This window comes from Chaetura pelagica, unplaced genomic scaffold (assembly GCF_000747805.2).
Source record: "Chaetura pelagica isolate M959 unplaced genomic scaffold, ChaPel_1.0 scaffold94, whole genome shotgun sequence".
Taxonomy (NCBI): Eukaryota; Metazoa; Chordata; class Aves; order Apodiformes; family Apodidae; genus Chaetura; species Chaetura pelagica.
Genome location: NW_009952881.1, coordinates 743,533 through 757,231, shown reverse-complemented (window position 1 = coordinate 757,231; position 13,699 = coordinate 743,533). Strand labels below are relative to the sequence as shown.

Here is a 13,699-nt window from a genome sequence, read left to right as displayed (position 1 = left end):
AAGGACTGTAAGGAATCCTTCTTCCTGAGGAGGAAGGAGCAGCAGGAACCACCAGCCTGTGAACTGACTCCAAAGCCCATCCCCTGTCCCCCTGTGCCGCTGGGGGGAAGGAGGGAGAGAAACTGGGAACAAAGTGATTTGGGCCTGGGAAGAAGGGAGGGGTGGGGGTAACATATGTAAGCTCTGCTCTTTGTGTTGTCTGAGTCCTGTGTGTGATTAGTGTGAAATTAAATTCTTATTTTTTTCCTCCAGTTGAGTCTGTTTTGCCCAGGACCTTTAGTCGATGAAGAACCCTCCTTGTCCTTTGTCTCGACTCATGAGCTTTGTCCTCCTCCTCCCAGAGTGTGTGTGGGGGGGGCAGGGAGTTGAGTGAGTGGCCAAGGGGCCAGTTCTTTGTTGTCGTGTTGGGCCCAAACCACGACAGGCAGGCAGTTATACTTGCTTTGAACTAGCTCAGCTGAACACGACATTCCTAGTGGAACACAGCCAGAGCAGTGCTGGCTTGGCCACACCACATGGCACTTGAAGCCTGAGGGGAAAAAAACTTGCATTTCACTCACTCTCCTTGGAAATGTTAAAAAGTCATGCATTTGGTGATACCTGGAGAAATGTTGAGAATCAACTGAAGGGCTGCAGGCTATTTCTTACTAGCTTAAGGATACACCTGATGCTCCACTGCCCTGCTGCAGTGCCAGGGTTCTTCACAATGAGGACAATGCTCTCCAGGTACAGTGCTTTCATACTGCTCTCACTAGGCAGCCACAGTACACTTCATACTGCTCTCACTAGGCAGCCACGTTACTCACACTCATCAGTTCTCTCTCCCCTTCATCCACTTCTCATTCCAAAAGCAGACCCAGCTGTTCAATAAGGTTTGCTTTAGCTCTTACTTGACCACTTAGTTACTCCATCTACAGCTCTGATTAATCCTGCAGCTATTTTGGAAAGTAAGTTATTGCCCCAGCTCCAGTTAGCTTGGTTGGTGCCCAGCACTTGAAAATATTTTGAGCTCAGAAATGCCAAGGTAACTGAAACAGTGGTAATTTTTGAAAAAACAGTAATTTTTAAAAAATTCACTCCTGTCTTCATAGATATCCTTATATATATTGATTATAATTCTTACAATCTCCACATGATCTTCCTGATCACATTGTACCCTAGTTTATTTTCCAGCATTTAAATGGTTAATATTTTGAGCCCTCCCTGTGTAGTACAAGTGTTGTGTTTTCCCCAGGAGAATAAGTTGAGTGCTGTGGACTAACTCATGGCACTAAACAACTCGTGTGCTGCCTCCAGTGTGGTATCCTTCTGCAAATGTTGTTTTAGTTACTGATTCAGTGTAAGTGTATTCATAGTGCTTGCCTTGTATATGGAATCTTTTATGTAAAAGATTATTTTTCCTGTTTATACTACAAGAAGCACAGGCACTAACAAATAAAGACATAACCAGCATTAATTTCTGAAAGAGAACAGGGCTAAAAGTCACTGGCCTTTCTAGGAACTCTTCCAAAAACAGAAACTAGACAGAAAACTGAAGATTTTAGTTGTTTGATAAAGATATTTAGACACAAACTGAAGTTAGCATCTTTCCTTTACAGAACAGAAAGTGGTTTTCTGTTTAGGCACCGAGAGAGCTGCGATTAGTTGATTTGTTTATTTACCACTTGGGAATTGTTTCAGGTTCTCCTTGATTTATCCACTGGGTAAAATCAACACAGCAATTACATTAGAGAGAACTTAAAGCTATCAATTCAGACTTGCATTTGGAATATATTTTTTTTCTTGTGCCACTATTTTACAAAGTTATACAAAAAATTAACAAAAAGAAAGTGTTGCAATTTAATTGGGTTTTGCACTGCAAATATTTTTTCTATTTATTTTTAATAAATTGCACTTATTCTTGCTCTTTAAATAGAACAACTACCAAAGCAAAAATCACATTCTTTTTTTTTAAAAAAAAGAAAGATTGTAAGTATGGACAAAAAGCTTGATCCTATATAACCAAGACTCTATTCCCTTTTGTGATTTATCATATAACTAATTAATTGCTGAAGGCCCACTTCAGAAAGCTTTCTTCTTGAGGACAGCCTGCATACAGACTACACTTGGGATTTTTAGAGGCTCAAGAGAATTAAAACAATCAATGCCCATACAAGAATAAAGAAAATTAATTCACTTGCTTTTTACTCAGTAACTGAACTCTTAGGCAGTGGGAGCTTTTATTTCCCCCTATTCTTTTTCTTTTTTTCCATTATTATTTTAACCTGAAGCTCATGATGTCTCAGAGTAGTACCTTTTTGTTTCTGTATAGCAAAGCTCTATACCTGCATTTGTAGGTATGGAAGCTTTGCATGGAAACCAACTGTAGTCTGTGACATTGTTACATGGCAGCAGTAAATCCTGAATGTTCTCACTTACTCCCAATGGTCCTCAGCCTTCAAACCAGCCAGAGATCCTCTGCTCTGGTTGGGGATTCTTTATAGTGTCAATATTCAGGAGGAATCACATAACTTTTATAAAATGGCAAAGAAGATAACTTTGCAGCAATCTCCAGCAGTGAAACTTGGCACTTAAGTCTTTACCCTCTATAGCAGAAGAAAAATATTTTTTAATATCAAGCGTCCATAGATTCTGCCCACAAATTTGTAACAAGAATATATAAGACAAACTGAATATCAAACCCTCAAATCAGTGTGCTTTCTAAAAAGTTCCTTGAACTGGGCAAAATAATGCAGCATCAAGGCAGCTAAAACTATTTGCAAATTTGGGACACATTAAATCAGCATTTTTGGCCAAAAAAAGAAAAAAAAAAAGAGAGGAAAAATTCTAAATAGGAACAAAAGCAACCACCCAGCACACAGCACAATGGCAATCTTGTCAGTACACAGAAAACTAGCTTCACTGACAGGGGCCAGGCTACCACCCCCGATCAACAAATAGTTTGTCTATGGGAGCCAGGGAGGTAGAGCCTCTTGCTAATGCCAAAGAAACCTCAGCTGTTCAAGCTAATGCCACAGGTCCTTCATGCTGCCAAGAACACAGGACTTATCTCAGGGAATGATCCTGTCCTGATATTTGGAACTCTTACGCCACTCTTAAAACTAGGAATCCCTGAAGTGGCTGAAATAAGTGGTGTGTGGGACTAGTGAGTATTCAGGCTTGTTTTAATGTGTTACACAGTGCATTTACAAGTTGCATTTTTTGAGTGAATAACAAAAACAAGGGCTTTGTATAGCTACAATATCCCTCTAAATTCAGTGTGGCAGAGAATAGGTTGAAAATAGTGAAGAGAGGTTGATTTCCAGCAGCATTTAAAATAAAATACTAAACCTAATGTTATTGCTATGTAGGATTGTTTTATCTGTGAAATTTCTTGGGGAAAAAAAAAAGATTTAGAGGTGAGACCATTTAAGTTGTATCAGAATTCTGATGCTGAGTTGCTCTCAGGTACATAGTTTTCATACAAATGGCAGCAGACAACTTCAGATATCCACTTCACTGCAGGAACTGACGCCAGGTTAAAGATAATGCTTTGTATTGTACATCTCATCTCAAAAAATGAGCTCTGCTCTTTTTTTGTAGTAGATTTTCTGAAACTAAAGAAATCAATCTATTTTATCCAAGTTGAATGTTTCCTTTTCATACCAACTACGTTCCACTCTGTAGCATTAGTTCACAAAACAGCCCTGACTTGCAAACACAGTGGTGAATTGGCAGCACACTAACCTGCAAACCAGCTTCAAAGTATCCCACAATTTTGACTGACAGAGCTACAGTCTTCCTGAGGGTATAGTGAGGATTGACAAGTAACATTAATGAACATTGTGTTTGATTTTATATTTTTATAATAAATAGCCTGAGACCAGTTTATAACATACAGTAATGAGAAATGCCATAGTAACTTTACAGGAATTACTTCATAGAGAATTTATGGGAAATAGTCTGCAGGGTCTCCTTGGTAGGAACCTGATGTCCTAATACAGTCCCAGGTACTTCCTGGCTCGAGTCCATGGCTTTTCAGTAGGCATTTGGGCAGCCACACTGTTGCCCACTTGATACCACAAGCAAATGTGTCAGAACCACCTATGCAGAGTACAATTCCCAGACTCAATCTCTTCCCCATATGTAATTATTCCCAATTCTCTCTTTTTCTCATGGTTTAAGTATCCTGTCTCAGAATGCTTTCCCCAGGCTATATTTGTCTTCTGTGATAAGAAGGCAATACAAGCTAGTGGAAACTTTCCACACGTCTGCATTTTAGCAGTCCAAATGTGAAGAGGGATGTCATGCACTGAGGCTTAGCCATGGAAGATTTTCACGTAGAATCCTCTGCTGTCTGTTTTTCATCTACAGCAGAACAGCAATGCAGCAGAGACAAGAACAACAAGCACATCCAGCTGGAGAGCACTGACAAGTGATGATTTTCTTACATGTGCTAGTGATACATGTTCAGCACATGCTCAGTGTAACTGGGCAGAAAAAGTAAGATTGCTTTCTATATATTTCCAATCCTCAAACTGGCCAGGACTACTCTGGCAACTGCTGAACTGCCTACACTTCAAAATTGGGTATCAACCACAGTGTAGAAGAGCATTAGCCATTTCTCCATTTACTTGTATTTGGACCATAAAAGGCTCAAGATACTGTAAGATAATGAACGGGTTGTGTATAGATAAAAACTCTGCTCTCTTTCACTACTGGGAACATAGCTGATTGTACTGGTTATGATTAAGAGACTACATCAATAATAAAGAAAGAATAATTGATATTTCATCCTTGGCTGTAATCTGCTTTATAGGAAGATGGTGACATGCATCACATAAAAGTCATTTGCATTGTTCTAGTGTAAAGAAGTGTAAGCATTTTGTTCCTTAGTGGCATTTATAAACCTAGCTACTTTTCTCCATCTACTTACTATGGTATTTTAAACAAATAATTCATGTACATATGGGTTTAAATACACCATTAGAAAAGGCAATACTAGGTAATGTTATTGAGAAGGTATATAATTCATTAAGTACTTCAGTAACACAACAGGAAAAAATGTCTCTGTATCCCTTTTGTCTGGCTAGAGGCATAGAAATATGAATATTTGCATAGTTTACCAAGCTTTCCTGCAGCAGTACAATCTAGAACAAATAATTACGAGTAAGCCAGACAACGTAATACACTCAAATAGCTTCTCTCTGTGAACACTCCAACCAGAATATATGCCAATCCACACAGGAAGGACATAGATCTCTTGGAGCAAGTCCAGAGGAAGGCCACAAAGATGATCAGAGGGCTGGAGTACCTCTCCTGTGAAGACAGGCTGACAGAGTTCAGACTGTTCAGCCTGGAGAAGAGAAGGCTCCAGGGAGATCTTATATCGGCCTTCTAGTACCTGAAGGGGCTACAGGAAAGCTGGGGAGGGGCTTTTCATCAGAGAGGGCAGTGATAGGACAAGTGGTAATGGTTTTAAGCTGGAAAAAGAGAGATTTAGTTAATACATTAGGAAGAAATTCTTTAGTGTGAGGGTGGTGAGACACTGAAACAAGTTGCCAGGGAAGCTGTGGGTGCCCCCTTCCTGCAAGTGTTCAAGGCAAGGTTGGATGGGGCTTTGAGCAACCTGATCTAGTGGGAGGTGTCTCTGCCCATGCAGGGGGGTTGGAACTAGATGATCTTTAAGGTCCCTTCCAACACAAATCATTCTATGATTCTATTATTTTAATCTGCCTTTTGACAGAAATTTAACACTACCTGCCCTTTAACACAAATTTATTGGAATAAAATTTTCTACTCCAGGAAGTAAAGCAATATTATAAACTATGTTGTACCCATCTGTCAATGCTGAAATGACTGGTGGGAAATTTGTATGTTAGTTGGAAAATAGACTTGTTTCTGTTATCCTTCTCTCAGTCTGGACTCTGTGTCTCAATCATTTGCCTAATTTGTAGACCACAGCATGCCACATGAACTGACTTCTTTATAACAGTGCTGATTTATTTGAAATTAGAAAATCTGCCCATATGCAGATGTATGAGATGCGTGTGAAGATGTGTGAAGAAAAATCAACCTGGAGTCAAGATTATAATGAGCACTCCTCAGTCATCTCCATTCCTTCTGTTCTCCTCATCAGCTACAATGTCTGTATGAATTGCTTGATGTGGGCTAGAAGTGATTGCTCTGAACTGAAATTCTCTCACCTACCTTGAAGAACTCTTCAGTTTTTGATTCCTGCTATGCATGTCACTCTTTCACAATAAGACAGAGCTGCCTGATTTTCACCAAGGAACAGTATGTAATTTCTTCTCTCTTACCAGGTTGATACTTCACATTCAAAGATCTGCCTCATCACAATTCTTTGTTAATAATCAAAATGAAAACGTGCAAGTCTCCTCTCTCTTTCTCTGTCCTTCCTTGCTACTGGAATTACTGATGCTCAAAAAGTGCTTCTTGGTCTTTCTGCCCTGAAAATTTCAGGATGCTGGAAGGGGAAAGGAGAGTAACAAAAGACATTATTACTTGAAAAATTATAATTGTATATCATCCTTTCTCTGGCTAAAGCATTGAGAACTGCTTCAGAGAGAGGCAGAGGAAAAGACCAAAAACTTGTAGAAAAGTAATTTGAAACGTTTTTTATGGGGTGGGGGACAGCCTCACATAACCATTAGCAACTTTCCTTCTCACTTCCCTATTGTTTAGAAAAGTCCTTGTCCTATGCAACATTGTCTGATTTCTGTCTTACCCAGTTTATGTTGGAAGGGTCTCAGTCTCTTTCTCCCAGACTTTCTTCTAAGTACCATATAAACAAGCTGTTATAGCTATTGAAGGCTAATGACTTCTACTGATGTCTGGAAGAGAAATGGTGAGAAAAGATAAGAGGAGGACAAGCCAAAAAAAAGAGGCACTGGGGGATGGTTGAAGGATTAACTGTTAAAGATTATAAGGAAATGAAGATGAACAGGAATTCAATATGAATGCTAGAACCTCAGAATTAGCAACAATGTTTGATAATAAGCATCTCCAGGACTAAGGCATCCTTTGCCTTCAGATTTTGACTACAGGCCCAAATCCAGCAAAGTACATAGCAAAGCCTGAGTAGTATTTTTTAACTCAACCTATGTCAATTGGATTGACTCATACACATAAATATAAGCATGTACTTAAGTGCTTTGCTGGATCATAGCCTTGTTTGTTCTCATATATAATTACCTTTTAAGTGGAAGTATCTATCAAGCATAATTACCTGTTAAATGTGGAAGTGATATCCATTGCTTATCATGCAGCAGGTTTTGTTATACTGGATGAGGCAGTTATCTGCAGTACATCAGACTCCACATTTTTTCCATGCAGACAAACATTCTGAGCTGAACACCAACCATTCAGACTTAAGTAACCAAGAACTGCCAGTCTGCAATTTACTTGTTCAAAATTAATTCCCTAAAACTTCTTTCCAATGATTGCTACACCAATTGTTTAGCACCTTCATTGGATCCACAGCATTACTGTCCAGAGAACACTTTTTCTTATCTGTAATCCATTATTATCTTAAAGCTAAAAAATGTTTCACATTTCAGAAAGGACCTTTTTAGAGAACAGAAATCTTATTGATTGCTTTTCCTATGTCCTTCTCCACTTCCTCTTTCATCTTAGTTGCTTTCAGTGAAGATAATAAAAGCTCAAATTACCTTGTTGGAAATACAAACCCCAAGTCCCACTGAAGTCCTGTACTATTATATTTCCTCTAATCATGTAGCAAATGCAGATCTAGTAACAGAGGAAGAAGTATTCCAGCAGAGGCAAACTTTTTGCTTCCTTCCTTAGGAAGAAGGAAAGAAAACATCCTAGTAAATATCCATTAAAATAGTTTGCATGACTTGTGAGCAGCCCACCTGAACCCTCTTCAAGATTTCAAGTCTGCAAGAAGGGAATTTTGGAATCTGGTCGAGAAATTTCTGAAGATCAGAAAAAACAGGAAACCCCTGAGAACAAGGGCAAAAGATAAAACAGGCAGAAAAAATACTGGAGGACAAACTCAGTATCAGAATCAAACACTTATTAACTATTCATAAAGTGATAATAAGGGATTTTAGACTAATCTGTTTCATAATCCTAAGGGCCAGCTCCTTACAGGTAAGATGCTGGCTTTTCTACAGTAGATGGTGTAAAGGTAACAGTTTGTTCAAGTCAGCAAAGATCCCAGGGGGATATTTTTTTTGGCGCAACGTGGCTAAGAATTCCACAACAGCTACCCTGAGTTTGACTCTGCTTTATCAAAATTAACAGATACCTAAAGCATACAGAAAACGTGTACCAGCTATTATGTACTGAGTTCCTTACCACCAGATACAAGTCCCTGGACATGAAGCCATGGCTTTCACTCCTGTGTTTATGGCAAGAGGGTTTAAAACCACTTGCATATATTCAGGGGTTACATACTTGTGAAGTGCTGAGATTATTCGTACATGTATGCTACTCAAGTTAAATTGATAAAAATCTTACTGGTGTGTATACGCACACACACCACTCCTTTATTTTTTAGTAATTTTTTTAATGAATGGAATTTTTTTTAAAAAATAATAACTTACTCGAGACACACTTACAGGCTTTTAAATATGCCATGGTCATATGATAAATAATGGCTAAATTATAAGTTCTTAAAGTGGTAGAATGGCAGCAATAAATTGATAAAAGCCTTCCCAGTGCTAATATCCATATGCATAATAGACAACAGTACTTCCTATCCTGTAATGCATGTCATGGTTTTGATCCATAAGGATTCATGGGGGTTTTTTTGCCTGCACACAGGCACGCACAGGCTAACAGAACAGATATGAGAGTCATAAGTCTCTACTGTAATTCATGCTCCAGTTGAGTAACTGTGAGGGTATGCTGAAGACAACACTGTGACTTACATAGCCAAGGCATTCCTGAGAGAATCAGGATTGTTAACGGATCTGAGAAACTCTTCCTCTGGGTTATTATCCCATAGAGAGAGATACTGGGTTTTAGTGGTCTTAACCAAACAAACAGCTCTGAGAAACTAGACATATTCCCTGAGATTACAGCAAATTAAAAACAAAAACACATTTTATATGTTAAAAGAGGTTTGAAGCATTCATGATGCTGTCAGTGAAGTACTTGGACTTCTTCCTGCTTTGTGCATCAGGTCAGAGTTTCCATACTCCCAAAGGAAACTATGCATTGGCTGAAAAAACCCTAAGTCCCCTTTGGGGACAGTCCCCTACTGTTACCTTTTCACAGCTGGCTTGACTGGACTGGGGTGAATCATGGACACATACAGTGACTCTTGCAGTCACCAGAAAACAATGCAGTAGCAACTCAAATGGGTGCCTGTTTAAATGATGCACATCTGGGACACTATGCTCACACACATCAAAGTAACAGAAAGGAAAAAGTTGCTTGGAAACAGTATTTTCTTGTAGCTTTCTCCAACTCCTTGAGCTAGCTGGCAAACGAAAGGTGTCATCCAGTCCCAGGGCACTGAAAAGCAGAAATGAAGTAAAAAACCTACCTCACTAGAATTTCAGGATTTCTTTTGAGATTTCATAAAGGTCTTTTTTCTAACACCACCTCCTTACATTGCCTAAAGCAACTTTGCCATCCCTAACACAGGTTTAACACAAAGTAACACTTGGTTATAGACAAGTAGTAATGAGCAGTAAAGGATTTCCTCAACTTCCTCTCATGCATTTTAAGCTGTATCTAAGCAAATCAAGTTAACAGAGTAGATGAGGAGAAGATAGTTTTGTGACTAAGAAGCAAGGCTAAAACTCAACTGTTGGTACTCCCACAGATTTCCCAGCTCAGTCTTCTGTGCTCCTTTTGTCTCTGAAAAAATAACACCAGAAAAAAAATTTTCTAATATCTAACCTTGAAGTTTTGTGTGTTATACTTCCTAGTGTGCCAAGGCAGTTCTTAGCACAATCAAGCACTGGTTGCAGGCTGAAGTTCATTACTGCTGCATTACTGTGGCTTTCTATTTGCAGGTACATAGCATCAGGGCATCCCTTAAGAGAACATTTGATAGCATCACTCTATCTGCATTGTCATACAGTCCAGATGGTTGCAGTACGTAGGCAACTGGGAACCAGAGCAGCAGCAGGAGTACATCCTGGTGCAATTTTCCCTCTGGTGCTAATTCTGGTGCATTTAGATTATTAGTCTGCTGGGTAGGAAGTCTACAGCTTTGGGCAGGTGCACCAAAAGACCTAGCAAATAAAATAAACCAGAGCAGCTGCACTCAGTAACTTGCCAACTACCAAATGCCCAGATTTTCCCATAGGAACTCAGTAAAAGGTTACTGCAGCTCAGCAAGTGACAATTTCCTACTGTGCAGGGTGAATTTTCTTTTCAATTCCAAAAGGGTGGCATTGTGTTGCAAAGAATTCTGTTATTAAAGATCAAGTCAGGAATCTGTGTACTTGAGCAGATTAACTATTACTATGATGTACAAACTCAGAGACAGAAAGGAAACAAGACTTCTTCCATTTGGCAAATACAATTTTATTGCTAATTAGTTGCAAGAGTTAAAATTTTAAACATTTACAACATGTATACCCTGCCAGACACATCAACTGGCATACTGGAGCAATATTGCAAATTAATAAAGATGATTAATAATAATCATCTCTGTATAAATACAGAGTTCTCAGGAACATAATTGTTATTTTTTTCTCTGTTACAGAAAGGAGGGCTTCCAAACCTTGAAAAGGCAAGACTTGAGCAGGAATTTCATATGCCAAAGAACTATTCACTGACTCTTATTAGTCCAGAAAAATCTAAACATAATTTGAAAAACAGAATACAAACTGGCAGATACAAGGAATTAAGGAAGACAAGGATATTTTTAAGGAGATTAATACAAATAAATTACTAAGTCTACAACTGTAATCATACTTAAAGGCAGGCTAGTATAGATTTAATGGTCTGAAGGAATTTAGTTAAACAGAAGACATGTCACTAAGTGTAACATTTTGCTCTTGGTGACTACTTCCTGCACAGCTTAGTCACTTACATGGTCTCAGTAAGAAAAAGGTACCTTAGTGCACACTGTGACTCACACCCACATTTCCAGCCATGACTATACAAGGGAATAATTTTTGTCACCAATACAAATACTCAGTCATATAACTGTGACTACACAATTTTACCTGGACTACTTTCTAGCTATTGACTTTGCTGGTAAAGATTATACTGTACAAGCATCAACAAAATTATTCTTTGTAATGCTAGCACTCCTGGTATTACTGGTTCTTCTACCAGCAAAGTTTTTTACTCTCAAAAAACCTCACAACTGAGCAACAGAAATGGATGTTAAGAGAGCCACAAGAATATGACTGAGAACTGACTTTACCTATATCCATTCCCATTTCCACAGGGAAAAATCACTAAGTACGGAGTAAAAAATATGGATTTTCGCACCCCAACTGGCCTGTGAACATGTAGTCACAAGTGTTGTATGTGGGAACAGACATCTGTGTTCTAACTTAGTTTGTCATTTTGGTGTCTATTTCCAGGAAAACTGGAAGATAATTTTCAAAATTTGGCCCCACAAAACAACAAAAAATAGATGGAGTTCTCACAGACCAAGCTATGCTGCCTGGCAGTGCTTCTCAATGATCTTGCAAAAATCTCTTGCTGTATCTCTATAGAATGACTTGAAATTACTCAAATTACCTGAAGAATAAGCAGTCTCTAGTTCGATTTACAGGTACACATTTCTTTCAAATGAAGATGCATTTCATGTGGTTATTAATTTCATATTAATTTACAGAGCAGCAGAGGAAGGAATTTCTCCAGGGGAAAGACTTAATTTCTCTGTTGTAGCCTTCTTCAAAAAAATGTCCTGCAGAAAGAAAAAGAGATAGTGAAATAAATGCTGTTAGCTGTAGTGCAATTTATAGTCTTATCTAGAAAGAAATTTATGTAACTAGATTTCTGTTGTTTTGATTGTAGGTATTAGTTTTGAAAACCACAAATAACCACATGCAACCAGAAATCTTACCTTGGTCCTTCCAGAGATCTATGACTGTGCTTACAATAATTACAGCACAGAAAACACACATGCAGTGAACCGAGTTTGTGAAACAAGGGTAATTTTTTGACAAACCCATTGTATACTGACAAATGATCACAAGCAAACTTCAGTGAAAACCAAAGTCATGAATACTTGTTTACAAGCACACTTTCATTTAATACGAATGGAAACTTGTTCTTTGGACAAGCCTTAACAAGGAAGTAATTTGATGTTACTTATATACTTCAGAATTCACAAAGCCACAGCAGTGGTCCACAGATAAGGAAAAAAATTAGAATAATGCTACTTTATTAGGCAGAGTCTACTTATTTTATAGTCTGGCGGATGATAAACCAACTCTGCAGAGTGCCTTTAAGGGAGAGTATGAAGTAGAAACTAAATACTTCTATTTTAGTGGGACAGTCATGGCAAAAGCCCAAAGAACAGTCCAGCATGCCAGGAACAAAAGCAAGCATGGCATGCAATGCACAAGCAGGCACATGCTGAAAAAATATTGCAGCCTCACAATGGACAGTCATGTTTAACCCAGGTCTGGCTATTCACCATGAGGGAACACTGCAGTGGCTACAGCTGCAGGAGATACCCTTGTCTGTACACAGGTGCACTGCCTTCAAAAACCTTTCTGTGTGTGTTGGGACTGACTGTTGATGAGGGAATAGTAGGGCTAAATACACAGAACATGAAAACAAAAATAACAGTCACAGTTACTCTAGCATGCTATACAAGAGTCTGGGTTAACAGTGACTATGAAACTTTCCTCTGCCAGTTTACTTGGTAGTAAGGATATCTTAAAATCTTTTTCTTTAGTCAGGCTAGAAAACATGGGTTTTCCTTTTGAAACTGTTTCTCCAAGGTAAAGCAAGTTGTATCAACTTGATACCACTATCACACCTTAAGCCACAAATTCCTCAGTTTCACACCTACACTGACTACCTTTATAAAAATGGACTCTGTGAATGTTACAAATTGCCAAGACACCCAAATCACTTAGCTCTTCTGAAAATTTTACACTAAGGTTGGCTTAGACAAGGATAGAATCTGCAATCTAACTTTAAAAAAAAAAAAAATTGTTTTCCCAAATTATGACCCATGGGAACACAATAAATGATCCAGACTAAAGTACATAATTTCTAAAAAAAGAAAACAACCAAAATCCTCAGGCCTTAAACCAGAACTATGAGTGTATAGTCACGTACAACCAATCATGAGAATTACCATTTTGACAAGTCTGGGAACCACTGCTGTACTGCACAATAACTACTTATGACTATCAAATTAGCAACCACATGATGCAGAAGGTTATGTAGTCCATAATAAGTAAATACCTGAAACGTGTCTGAGAAAAGAAGCAAACAATAGAGACTATTGCTACTAGCATTTTAATCCCCAGAGAAAGAAAGCTTGAAAGCTTATACACTTACATTTCATCATCATATTCTTTTGGAGGTGATACGGCAATGACTAAGTCAATCCAATCCTGCAAAAAAATGCACAGTCAAACGTGCTGCCAAATCCTGCTTTTAGAGATGTCTAGTGGACCACCATGGAACATCAGATACAGAATCAGGAAAGCAATCTGTTCCTGGAAAACCACAGGGCGCAGCAGAAAGAATTCTATTAAAAGAATTCTACAGGAACCCCATTTCAAGATTGAGC

General features: G+C 38.5%; 1 protein-coding gene across 1 annotated transcript in view; it reads right to left on the bottom strand.

The window, feature by feature from the left end:
- Positions 1–12,607: 12,607 nt before the first annotated feature.
- USH1C (Usher syndrome 1C (autosomal recessive, severe)) overlaps positions 12,608–13,699 on the bottom strand; it is a 41,616-nt gene continuing 40,524 nt past the window's right edge. The window contains exons 25-26 of the mRNA XM_009995407.1: positions 13,465–13,520; positions 12,608–12,707 (exon numbers count right to left, since the gene is read on the bottom strand). Of these exons, the coding sequence (XP_009993709.1) occupies positions 12,608–12,707; positions 13,465–13,520 (156 nt within the window). The remainder of the gene's footprint in view (positions 12,708–13,464; positions 13,521–13,699) is intronic.